Below are 13,467 nucleotides of genomic sequence, written 5' to 3' on the forward strand. Positions count from 1 at the left end.
AAGCTACAAGCTACTATCTGCTGCTGCGCAGCCATCCGTATTAGCGCATTATCTCTTAGCTCCTCGATAGAATCCAGGTCATAGCTGAGCTCTTCGTCATTGGCTTCTGGAGTCAGCAAGCCATATCTAGCTGTGGGGATAGCTACTTCTGCAGGCAGCACTGCCTCGCATCCATACACGAGCGAGAAGGGAGTCCTTCCTGTAGCACCTCTTGGTGTTGTTTTGTTTGCCCAGAGCACTTTAGGCAACTCTTCTGCCCACTTTCCTTTTTTAGCTTTTAGGCGTCTCTTAATGTCGTTGATAATTACTTTGTTGCTGGACTCAGCTTGCCCATTAGCCTGTGGGTATCTGGGTGTTGAGGTCACCAGTTTGATGTTCCACTCATGGCAGAACTGCCTCGTCTTATCACTTATGAATTGTGATCCATTATCACAAATGATCTCGCTAGATACCCCGAACCTGCAAATGATGTTAGTGTGCAAAAAGGATATTACTTCTTTGTCCCTTACCTGCTGGAATGCCCCAGCTTCGATCCACTTGGAGAAGTAATCCGTAAGTGCTAGCATGAAGACTTTTTGTCCTGGGGCTACGGGTAGTTTTCCCACAATATCCATGCCCCACCTCATGAAAGATCAGGGTGTCAAGGTGGGATGCAATACCTCAGCTGGCTGGTGAGACATTCCTGCGTGCTTTTGGCAGCTTTCGCATTTTTGCACGTACCTCTTTGCATCAGCATGCATAGTTGGCCAATAATATCCATATGCTAGGATCTTATTTGATAGACTTCTTCCTGTTGCATGGGACCTGCATTCACCTTCGTGGAATTCTTTAAGCGTGGGCTCCCGCTGGTCTTTCTCCAAGCACCTTTGCAACAAGTCATAGCTAGCGCATGCTCTTTTAAATAGGGTACTTGAAAGGACATGATACCTGGTAGCTTTCATTCGCAGCTTCCTAGCTTCCAACTTATCTTCTAGCAGGATGCCCCCTTTTCAGATATTAAATTATTAGCTGGGTCCAGCTAATGCTTTCTGCGCGATTATCGTCTGGCTGCACCGTATTCACCTCCTTACTGATAGCCGGTTCAGCTAGATGAGCTATTGGTACTGACTTGAAGTCGCATTTCCTGAGTGCTGATCCCAAGTTAGCTAGAGCGTCGGCCTTGGTGTTTTGATCTCTTGGGATTTGCTTTATGCTGAATTCTTCAAATAGCTTATCTTTTTCCTTGACTAGCTCCAGGTAAGAGGCCATCTTTGAATCTTTAGCTGCGTATTCTCCTTTTACCTGGCTTACTATTAACAGCGAATCACTGAACACATGTAAACTGTTAGCTTTTAAATCATACGCTAATATCATACCTGCAATTAGGGCTTCATACTCAGCCTTATTGTTGGTAGCTTTAAAATCACAACAGATAGCGCATACTATCATGTCCCCTTGTGGCGACTTTAGTACTACACCTAGACCAACCCCTCTGAAATTCGAGGATCCATCGACATACAGCTGCCAGGATCCATACTTACCTACTTTATTGATGTGGCGTACTTCCTCTTCAACTGCAGCTGCTAGGTCAGGACTAAAGTCTGCCACAAAGTCAGCTAGGGCTTGGGATTTTATAGCTGTAATTAATGTCATGCGCGGTTAGGGATATAGCCCACTTGGCCATTCTCCCTGAGCACTCTGGCTTTCGTAACACTGCTTTGATAGGATAATTAGTCATGACATGAATAGAGTGGGACTCAAACACTAGTAGAAAAAGGTCAATTCGCGTCGCCCCATTTGCGTGGCACAAACACGGAAACGACGCAAAAATACTATTTGCATCGCATGCAACAATGAATCGACGCACAAGACGAACGATGTGCGTCGTATGTAACTAACGTGCGATGCAAATCATCTATGTGCGTCGCATGAAGCCCATAGTGCGACGCACATAACAAAGTAATCTGCGTCGGACCCTTGGCCCATCCGACGCAGATCGGCCCAAAATCCACAATGCGCGACTTTTAAACACTCCTCTCCCCTAACTTCTCTCAAACCCTAACTTCATCTCTCTCTCTCTCTCAACTACCGTCATCTCTCTCTCTCTCACCTTAGCATCGTCTCTCTCTCTCTCACCTTACCATCGTCTCTCTCTCACCTTACCATCGTCTCTCTCTCACCCACCTTATACAGAACTCAACGACGACGCACCTTACCTTCGACGCAAGTGAATCTCAACAACGAAATCATTCATCTTCTTAGTTTCGTGAATCTCAACAACGAAATCTCAACAACGCAAGTGAATCGCACCTTACCTTCGACGCAAGTGACTTTCAAATTCGTTTTGTGAAGGTATTCTTCTTTCTTTTATTTATGTCTAATTTTTTTGTTTATTTTGACCTTTTTTCGTTTTCAGATCTTCTCGAAGTCTTGTAGTTGCGTTTGAGGTGAAGATCTGGATTGCTATGAAATTATATGAAATTCTCGAAGATCTGAAATTTCGACTGGATTTCTGTGAAGATTACGTTTGAGTTTTGTATTTTATTTTTAATTTTATCTCCCCTTCATCTTCTGATTAGGGTTAGAATTTCTTTTTTCTATTTTTGATTTAGTTTCTTGATTGTTCGTTTTATTTTTAGATCTGATGAGGATTAATAGTTATGATAAGTCCCATAGTGGGTGGGATATTTTTAGATCTGATGAGGATTATTTTTAGATCTGATGAGGATCGACAATCATCATTCATGGACAGGATAAACTTGTGTTAGGTACCCTTCAAGAACTCGAGCTTTGGAAGGAGAATGCGCTCAAAGATGGGTTTGAAGTGGGATATAGAAATCATCTAAATCTTTACAGAAAGGGATTTACTGCTTGTAAAGATTAACTCTGCACTCCTCTCTTCCTCATAACTCAGCTGTATTTTTTTCAATTAAAATTATATAAAACTATGTAACATCTAGTATTTTTTGCTGTTTTTAAATTTAGATCTGATGATTTATAAAACAGTTGTATTCGGGTTTTTTGATTGTTTCAATTGTTTATTATCATCAAGTTGTATTTTAGATCTGATGTTCTTAATTTCCTTTTCAATTACTGCACACCATGTAACTTCTAGTTTTCGCTGTTTCTGTACCACTACCAACTCCACTTTCTACGTTTTCTAGTTTTTTTCAATAAAATTTTTTTTTTTTTAAAAAAAATTACAATTTTCGTCGCACGTTGCCCAAGGTGCGACGCAAATGATTCATCTGCGTCGCATCCTAGGCGATGTGCGACGCACATCTACCTTGAGTCTTGAGCTTGGAATTAGCCTGGCAAGATTCACTTGCGTCGCACCGTATACAGGTGCGACGCAAATAGGTGAACCATTTGCGTCGCACCTGTATACGACGCAGATCGTTTCTGAGTCATTTGCGTCGAGGGCTTTGGCGTCGCACCAAAGTCCGACGCAAATAGGCGCCTCACATCCGACGCAAATTGCCTTTTCTGTACTAGTGAAAGTAGTGCCTTAACTTTCGAGATGCCATGTACAAAGCTAACACTAATTTTTCGAGAGATGTGTACCTGGTTTCAGCGTCCAGCAAGGATTTACTTACGTAATAAACTGGGAGTTGCTGGCTTTCTGCTTCCCTAGATAGCACTGCACTTACCGCTTTGCTGCTGACAGCTAGATACAACTGGAGGGTCTCTCCTGCAGCTGGTTTCAATAGGAGGGGAGGTTGGGCTAGATAAGCCTTCAGATCTTGCAATGCAGCTTCATGCTCAGCTGTCCAGTTGAACCCTTTATTCTTTTTCAGCACGTTGTAGAACAGGTGGCATTTGTCGGACGATCTGGATATGAACCTATTCAGCGCAGCTGCTATCCCAGCCAGCTTCTGGACCTCTTTCAGATTCCGCGGTGATTGAATATTGATTAGTGCCTGCACCTGGCTGGGATTGGCTTCTATTCCTCGCTGGGTGACTATATACCCCAGAAACTTACCTGCTGGGACCCGAAGGAACACTTGCTAGGATCGAGCTTCATCCCATACTTCTTCAGAACTTCGAAGGTTTCTTGCAGATGGTCTACATGGTCTTCAGCTTTCTTTATTTTGACCAGCATGTCGTCTATATAAACTTCCATCGTATCCCCCAGCTACTTCTCGAACATCTTGTTGACCAGCCGTTGGTAGGTAGCACCTGCATTGTTTAGCCCAAAGGGCATTACCTTATGGCAATAAATACCTCTTTCAGTCATGAAGGCGGTCTTTTCATGATCTGCAGGATCCATAAGTATCTGATTATAGCCTGAGTATGCATCCAGGAACGTTAACCTTTCGTGCCCAGCTGTTGCGTCTACCAATGCATCAATATGTGGCAACGGGAAGGGATCTTTAGGGCACGCCTTATTGAGGTCAGTAAAATCAATGCACACTCGCCATTTGCCATTCTTTTTGCCTACAACCACCACGTTAGCTAGCCATTCTGGGTATTTGCCTTCTCGGATCTTCCCAGCTTTCAGCAGCTTCTCCACTTCCTCATTAACTATCACGTTTCTTTCTGGAGCGAATTTTCTCCTTTTCTGCTTTATGGGCTTCGAGTTGGGGTCAACATTCAGTTTATGTGTAATGATGTCAGGCTCAATGCCTACCATATCCTCGTGGCTCCACGCGAAACAGCTTATATTTTTCTTTAGGAACTCAATAATCCGCTGCTTCTCCTAAGCTGGCAGGGATTCCCCAATCTGCACGGTTTGTTCCGGCTTTGCTGGGTCCAGCGCTACTTCATCTACATCTTGCTCTGCTGGCTTAGCTGGCGCTGGACCTTGCTGTAATTTCTAGATGGACTCTTTCTTTGCTTTTAAAGATATGCTATAACACTCTCTGGCTAGCTTGCGATCGCCCCTGATTTCTTGCACTCCCCATTTGGTAGATAACTTGATAGTTTGATGATAATTTGAGGGTCCAGCTCGCATTTTGTGGATCCATGGTGTCCCCATGATAATATTATACGCTGAGGGACAATCTACCACATTGAATCTAGTTTGCAAGTTAACTCCCTTTGCATAGGTAGGCAGCACGATCTCCCCGAGCGTTGTAGCTGGCTCACCATTGAACCCGAACAGAACAGTTGCTTTTTGAGGATATCAGCTTCCTGCAGTCCCATGCTTTCAAGGGCGCTTTTGAAAACAATATTAGCTGAGCTGTCATTATCTATTAAGACTCGCTTCATGAGACAATTGCTGATGGTGAGAGACACGACGAGGCCGTCATGATTGTCAGCTTCTTCATCTCCATCTTCCTTGTCGAAGTTGATGGTCATACTCCTGAGCTTTTTCTCTTCTGCACTTCTCAGCGGACTTGGTGCGGTTTTGGAGCCTTCTCGGGCGAACCTCTTAGCTGCAGAGTATGTTAGTCCACATATTTCTGAACCACCTGAGATAGAGTTGATTACCTTATCGTGTAGAGGCTCAGGTGGTGGATGAGGTTGCTGTTGGCTGGAACCAGCTTTGTCCTCTTGCTACCCCTTCTTACCCATCAAATGCACGAGATAGCCTTTTTTAAGCAGCCAGGCTACTTCCTTTTTGAGGGCGTTGCAGTCTTCAGTCCGATGGCCATGGTCACCATGATAGCTGCACCATTTGGTGGTGTCTTTCTCGTTGTCTGGTCTGTCGCTCTTGCGTGGCCATCTAGTTGTTGTCCCCAGCTTTTCGAGCGCATTTACTACGCCTCTTGCATCCACATTAAAGCAATAGGAAGCAATAGACGGGTAATCATTGTTAGCAGATTTACCTGTGGCCTTGCTGGCTACATTATTGCTTTCGCGCTTTTGGTACGGCTGGTGACGCCAATCACTTTTCTTCTGATTCTGGGCCTTCCGTTCATAGCTGGATTCGCTCCCGTACCTGGACACCTCATCTTCTTCGACGCGGATTTCAGCCATAGCCTTGACTCTAACTTCTTCGAATGTGCTACAGGGGTACCTAGTTAATTCATAATACAATCTAGATTTATATGTTAGACCTCTCCTGAATGCTTCGATAGCGGTGGGGACATCCAGGTTCTTGACTGAGATCATTTCCTTGTTGAATCGATTCAGATACTGCCTCACAGCTTCGTTTGCCTTCTGAGTGATGCGATACAGGTCGCCTGTATGCTTCTCCAGAACCCTACTGCTAGCAAACTGCATATAAAACTTGTTAATCAAAGTAGAGAAATTTTGGATACTAGCTGGTTTTAGGCTGATCAGCCACTGCAAGGCAGGCCCAGATAAGGTGGCCCCGAAGGATTGGCACATAGTAGCTTCCAGCAGGTGCTCAGGAATGGAGAGAGTCCACATCTTTTGCTTATATTGTGCTACATGATCGTAGGAATCCGCAGCTCCATCATACAGCTTGTGAGGCTGGGTCACATTGATCTTCTTAGGAATCCTAGCCCTTGCAATTTCTTCCATGAAGGGGGACTGAGCATAACCATCGGGAGATTCTTCAGCCACAAGGGTTTGTGCTCCAGGCAGCTTCGTTAGCATGCGAAGTATCTCCTGTTCTGAGATTCCAGGAGCGCTATTTTCTTAGCAGCAAGATCAACTTCCTCTGCTTCTTCGTCAGACCTAGCCTCTTCGTCCTCGCCTTCGCTGGCTTCAGAGTCCTCAAGATTGAGAATGTGGGGAATCATACCTCGGCCACGGGGCTTTGGTGTCTTGCTGCTCTTGACAAACTCTAGCTCCTTCTTGAGGCTATCAATGGTTTGCTGAGTTTCAGATTGATTGCGGCGAAGGTCTTCCTGGGCCTTCAGTAGATCGACCTTCAGTGCTTCGGCAGAATCGTCAGCCATCTTTCGAAGTGGAATGAAGGTGTTTCTTTTTGTGATTTTAATGAGAGTTTAGCTGTAGAGCCCCACGGTGGGCGCCAAACTGTTTATGCCAAATTCTGATCAGGCAGATTTTAGTTGAGGATCTACAGCTAATGAAATTGCAGCTACGAACTACAATATATTCTAGCTACGAAAATAAGCAAAGGCAGAAAAGAACAAGACACCAAGAAATGGTGATGCGGAAAACCCCAAGGAAAAGGGTAAAAACCGCGGGTGGAATTGAGTCCACCAATCCACTATGTGAGAGAATTACAACTTATAGCTAGCAGCTAGCAGCTTGTACAAAGTACACTTGTGAATGTTCTAAATGTAGAAGAGAATGTATGAATGTAAAGCAATGTAAAAGCTTATCCTACCCAGATTGTTTCCCTTTCTATATATACTAATACATTTTCTGAACGTTGCTTCTTCTATTTGAACGTTACATAACAAACTCCTAACAAGGTGCCATGACTTCCTAAAATCAAGGGGTATCTTCTCTTCTGCTTAACAACTGCCTCCATCCTATTTCTTCGGCACAACAATCGTTGCTTGACTTGGCGTTGATCAGCATCCAATGTTTTCCAACCGGATTTATCTTACGCACTTCATAACTGCTTGCTGTAGCTGCTACCTGATGCTTTCTAGCTGTGGTAATCACCTTACCTGCAAATTCCAGCTTAGGAAAAAATTTAGGACATAACACCACCTGAGTCACGCCTAAAACCGCCGCGACCACCATCGTCCTTCCTTCCTCTCTCGCGCGACGCCTCTGCTGTCCCTCCAACCCACGCCCAGCTTCGCGACGTCTCTCTATCTCTCCGGCCGTTGAGCCACCGAAAAACCGCCGGCGAAAAACCCACCACCGAACTCCCTCTTCCTCCCCCTGCTTCGAGTCCCCTATATCTCTCCCTCCCCGTTCGTTTTTTTTAAGTCCAGGAACTGATTATTTGAATCAGTAAAGGAAACCCCTTCCCCTTTTAAGTGATTTTATTTAAATTTTGTTACTTTATTTTTATCTATTTTTAGAACTAAAACTCACACTTTTCCTAAACTAGCTACATTAATTAAGTTAGTGTATTTTGTTTAAGTTAATCTTTTATAAACCTGATAAAAGTTTTCTAATTTTTCTAAAACGAAATACGGAGTAAAATAAAGTTAGTTTTTCATGTCTAAAATAATTGTTTAAGTTAATGAAAGTTAAGTTGAAATAAATTGTGAGTACTTAAAACGATTTCTAAAATAATTTGAAAATCGTAAACTTTGATTCATAAGCTCGCTTGAAATAATAAAGAATTACTTTAAGTATTTTGGATTATTTAAATCGTATATTTTATGAAAACGGGGTTATTTAGGAACTAACTTAGATCTCGTTAACATTTATTGTAGACTCCGACTTCGTAGACGAGGAATACCAGGAGCGCTAATACGTTCCTGAATTTTACTTCGGGCACGCATCACGAGTTAATCTCCGATGTCCATCTAAACATAGATCCCGTTAGCGTAAAACGAATTAATTACATGATTATATGCTTATATAAACTTATAAGTATGGACTATAATTATGAATTATCGACTTAACGCGGACTATGACTACGAATAACAAAATGGACAACGACTCTGGATTCTGATTATGAATTATAAATAATGAATGGACGATGTACGATATGACAACGATGTTTATAAACGCTATTATTAAAACCACTTAATGTCTTTATAATGTTATGAATATTATTATGATTATTATTACTATTACTATTATTATTATGGTTATTATTGTTATTATTACTTCATTCATGAATATTATTATTATTATTAATATTGAGATTTTATGAAAGTTGGAATTGATAAGAACTTGTGACAATGAAATGATTATGAATCTCAAGTGATGATTGTGAATATCATGAAATGATTTATTGAAATCTCTATGAATGGATTGAGATTATAATGGATTGAATATGTTCACACTGGATTGAACAAGATGACGTAAATGTGTACGTGATTTATGTGATGACGTGAATTAAAAGATGTTAATCACGTAAAGTGAAATATCGGAGGGAAATGGTGAACAAGTTGCCCTGTATGAGTGGTTCAGCGGCCCCTTACAGGTTCTATAGTTACTATGCTCATTATTCTGTTACTGTCTTTCTTCTATCTTGTTGTGATCCAAGTAGAAGAGGTGTGCACGCTAGGGACTCTGTTATGGCCATTATGATATTCGTCCCCGCCTAAAAGTAGGTGGTTACAGGGGTTCACCCCGGACTACTATGTTGAAGTAAGTGGTTACAGGGGTTCGCCCCGGCCTACTATGTTGAAGTAAGTGGTTACATGGGTTCGCCCCGGCTTACTGCCGTTCTCTTTCCTCTCCTTGAATAACTGGATTAATTGAATTATTGATATGATTATTCAGTGTATGTATATGTGTATATGTACTATGACTTCCAAAACTATTAATCTACTATTTTACAAAGTATTTTCAACTTAAGTATTTTACGGGATGGAGTTGGAATTACTCAATTTTTCTGATTTTTGGGAGCTTGTCTCTCTTGTCTCTTTTCAATGTATTTGTGTAGGTGGGTGATCGATAGGGGAACAAAAGGGAGAATATTTAGAGTTGTCATCCACTTAGCATATGATTAGCTTCCGCTGGAACTCTGAACACTTAATTAATTAGTAATGTTTAACGAATAATTTACTCAGTTGTAATGATTAATGAATTTGAGTTGGTGTGTTGTAACTTAGCCTTGCATTTATTTCCAGGGAGATAATTGTGGCGGGAGCACCACCCGTCGAGTCGAACCCTCGTGGATTTATTTTCTCCCAAAACCCGAGTTTTATCGAATAAGGAAGGGTTCGGGTCGGTGAGGGTGTTACACCCCACCTACAAAAATGAGCAAAAATTTTACTTTACTATTGTAATGCATCATATCATCTAAAACTACAAACAACAATATCAACCAATTTCTAAAATATTATACAACATTTTGCGTATAATAAAAATTAAATAAAAAGTTAAATAGATGTGCCAATAATTCAAGTAGTAATAAACTTGTCTAGTTAACAACATATATTAAGCATTTATAAGTGAATTTGATATTGTCAATGATTGATAGAGGTGAACATATTGTATCTATGTGTTGACTTCACATTTTGCTGACCAATTTTTTCAGGAATATACCTATTTTATAGTAATTTAAATTACAAATATGATGAATTACTAATGAATTACTCTAATAAAAATTGCCAATCTATAATTTATTATGTAAGGGTTCGAAAAATACATTCTTATAAATAAAAAGGTGTAACATTATTAGCTTTTGTAAATTTATCTTATGAGTTTGGACTTTTCTAATTCTCTCTCCTTGTTTCTCCTTCTATTTGTATACTATCAACACTATCGTATAAGCATATTATTGTATGATAAAATCTTGCATACTTATAGGATATAACTTTTCACATTGGCCATGAATACTCTCTTTATGAAAGTGAGGGATAGCCCAGTGGTTAGAGCTTTCTTCCCGGTTCTAGGAGGTTTCGGGATTGATTCTCACCCTTGACATGTTGGGCTCCCCTTTATCCCCCCAACTTATCAAGGTTTCTCCTTACCTTATTAAAGAAAAAAAAAATGAATACTCTCTTTATTTCTTTTTAATTAATTTGTATCATAAAAGTAAAATCACTTTGATTTTGGGAAGTATCATTTTATATATCTAAAGCAACTTCATATAACTACTAAAAACTAAATGTCTCACACATATTCTCTGACTTTAATAAGTATACCTTGCTATCTTCTATCATATATGTTAATTAATTAAATTAGAAAATATCACACTAATTGCCTACTTTCCGGACAAAAGGAGTACATCTATATACTCCCTATGTTTTTATATATAAACTGAACCATCGTATGATGCACATGATTTTTTTGTTCAATAAGTATATGTATATATCTTTAAATGTGAATATATTTTGGGAGATGATCAATCAATTTTAAAGAGTTGGGATTATAAAGTTAGGTTATATGATCTATTTTAAAATAGTATGTGAGGTTATTTATGATTTTGATAAAGTAAATATTTATTTAGGAGAAAAAGTATCTACTAATGTATTTGGTAAATAAAAATATAAACATAGTTGGTTTTGAAAACCAATTTCATCTATCTCTTTTAGGTCTTCTTGAGAGATGCGAGACAAAATTAAGTATTTGTATCGTAAAGCTATAAGCTAGGCCATCCGACAAATATAAATGATTCTAGCAATCTTTGTGTCATCTCCTAATTAATCAATGAAAGGCTGAAATGATAATTAACATTCCATAAATGAGTAAAAGGTATTTATAATACAAAGAGAGCTTAATCTAACAACTACAAAGATGTCTCTTCACTACCGCAATTTAGATCCTGCACCGAGGTGTAGGATGAGGAACCTACACCTCGTGCAAAACAGCAGTGTTTCATGTATTTTAGGGGGGGCCAAATTTTGGCTGAGTTTTGGGTGAGTTTGGCGCCTTTTTTGAAGTGGGCCACCTTGGGTTGTCTCATGCAATGTCATGTTGTACTTTGTAACTTACATCAATCAATCATTCACTCTATTTCTCTCTCATTAATTTTAGAAGAAGCATGTAAACTCTCTCTTTTTTTTTTCTTCTTCATTGATTTCTTTCTGAGTTTCATAATTTTCTTTTATAATTTGGCAAAGTTTACTTTGGGTGATTTTCGGTTTTGTATTTTGAAAATCTTTGCAAGTTTCATGGTACAAAAGTTGGAAAAATGGAAGATATAAGTGAAAATGATGTTGATGATGTTGTTCTTGATGATGCAATGGAAGATTTAGGGAATGAAGGAGAAAGAGAAGAATATGAATTAGAGAAGAAGAATGGTATTTAGCTACGTAGCTCTTTTTTAATGTACAAATGCATGTTAGTTGATGTGCAAGAATATAGTAATGTACATTTGGGAATTGACACTGTTCAATTGGTTGACTATGAATGTACAGTGGCATTTTGTACTTTGGTTACGTAGGTCAGATATGTTTAATGTTATCCCATGAAGTGTCAATATGCGCAGTCAATTTTAACTTTGGTAGTTACACAAGTCAATCACTCACTTTGTATGTCTCTGATTTATTATGCAAGAAGCAATTTAATGCCTTGTCTCATTTATTTTTCATTTATTGTGTTCTTCATTGGAATGTACCTTATATTCATGTATGTCTATTATAAATTCCCAAAAGTTGAAAGTATGGATGTTTTACTGTTTTGCATGTGTAAACCTTTATGTGTTTCATGATACTCAATTTGCCAAATGGAGGGAAAAAGTGGAAAATGATGTAATTTACGTGCAATAAGAACAATAGTACAATTAGGGTATTTTAGTGATCAATTTAGTGACATCAAATGTACATTTTTCTATATGAGGGTTAATATTTGTTATGTGTTAATTTTTTGTTTTTGTTTTAGTGATCAATTTAGTGACATCCAATGTACATTATTCTATACGAGGGTTAATATTTGTTATGTGTTAATATTTTTATTTTTTTATGTTTGTAGAATACGTTGAGTGTGAGACATCTGAATTGATACACAAAGAAGTTGCTAATGATGAAGAAGCTTACAAATTATACAATGAGTATGCATTTAAATGCGGATTTGGTATCCGGAAGGGCAAAGTTTGTTGTAGATATGATACAAAGACCATCAGACAACGTTTTTTGGTTTGTAGTCGTGAAGGATTGAAAGACACAAAAGGTGGTGTGCCTAAGGTATGTGTTATGTTTTGTATGGTTTAATGTAGGTCATGACAATATGTACATTAAATTTATATAGTAGTGTTATGGGATGTTGATGATCATTAACTGAAAGCTAATGTTCACTAGAGTATACTTGAGCTATTTGGTATATTGTGTGTGGTCATGATACTAATATGTACATTAGTATATCATATGTTATTATATATAGTGGTATAAATTAGTATACATGAGGTAGTTATTTGATTTGTTTCAAATTATAGTGTTTTAAAAAATGATGTGGATGTTCATTACTGCAAAGCCAATGTTCACTATAGTATACATGATGTTCTTTTTTGGCACATGCATTTACTAAGCTTGATCAACGTTGTGGATGTAAAGCGTTTATTCAATTTGATATTTCCAAAGAGTCTGGACTTTTTATTGTTACTAAGCACCATATGATTCACAATCACCCCATGGTGCCATTGAAACAAAGACATTTAATAAGATCTCATAGGAAAGTGACAGTTGAACAATTGCACATGATTAATAATTTGAGAAGTTGTGGAGTTGGGGTTGCTGAAGCTGTGCGTGTATTGACGAAGGAAGCGGGGGGATCTGCAAATCTTGGTTTTGTGAACAGAGATGCTTATGATGTAGTTGCTACTCAAAGAAAGAAAGAACTTGATGGTTGTGATAGTAACCAACTGATTAAGAACTTTACGCAAAGACAAGCAGCGGAATATGATTTTTATTATGACGTTCGACTAGATCATATAGGGCACTTAATAAGTTTTTTTTGGAGAGATGGAAGAATGAGAAAGGATTATGAAGTATTTGGAGATTTAGTTGTTCATGATACGACGTACCGTACGAATAAGTATGGGATGATTTGCGGTCCGTTTGTTGGGATGAACCATCACTAAAGGAA

General features: G+C 39.0%; 2 protein-coding genes and 1 long non-coding RNA gene across 3 annotated transcripts; 2 read left to right on the forward strand and 1 right to left on the reverse strand.

Annotated features, from left to right (window-relative positions):
* The first annotated feature begins 1,804 nt into the window (after nt 1-1,804).
* LOC125496336 (uncharacterized) lies at nt 1,805-3,013 on the forward strand. The gene is made up of 2 exons (XR_007273007.2): nt 1,805-2,331; nt 2,396-3,013. It is a non-coding gene; the product is annotated as an uncharacterized LOC125496336 (long non-coding RNA).
* Nucleotides 3,014-4,983: 1,970 nt separating this feature from the next.
* LOC104908640 (uncharacterized) lies at nt 4,984-6,411 on the reverse strand. Its single transcript, XM_010697770.2, has 2 exons — nt 5,493-6,411; nt 4,984-5,393 (listed from the first exon to the last, which is right to left on the reverse strand). Exons 1-2 carry the CDS (start codon nt 6,409-6,411, stop codon nt 4,984-4,986), a joined length of 1,329 nt encoding a protein of 442 aa, XP_010696072.2.
* Nucleotides 6,412-11,578: 5,167 nt separating this feature from the next.
* On the forward strand, nt 11,579-13,462 carry LOC104908639 (protein FAR1-RELATED SEQUENCE 5-like). The gene is made up of 3 exons (XM_010697769.1): nt 11,579-11,687; nt 12,358-12,569; nt 12,911-13,462. The coding sequence occupies exons 1-3, from the start codon at nt 11,579-11,581 to the stop codon at nt 13,460-13,462; spliced, it is 873 nt and encodes a 290-aa protein (XP_010696071.1).
* Nucleotides 13,463-13,467: the final 5 nt, after the last annotated feature.

Source organism: Beta vulgaris, chromosome 4, assembly GCF_026745355.1.
Source record: "Beta vulgaris subsp. vulgaris cultivar EL10 chromosome 4, EL10.2, whole genome shotgun sequence".
Classification (NCBI taxonomy): domain Eukaryota; kingdom Viridiplantae; phylum Streptophyta; class Magnoliopsida; order Caryophyllales; family Amaranthaceae; genus Beta; species Beta vulgaris.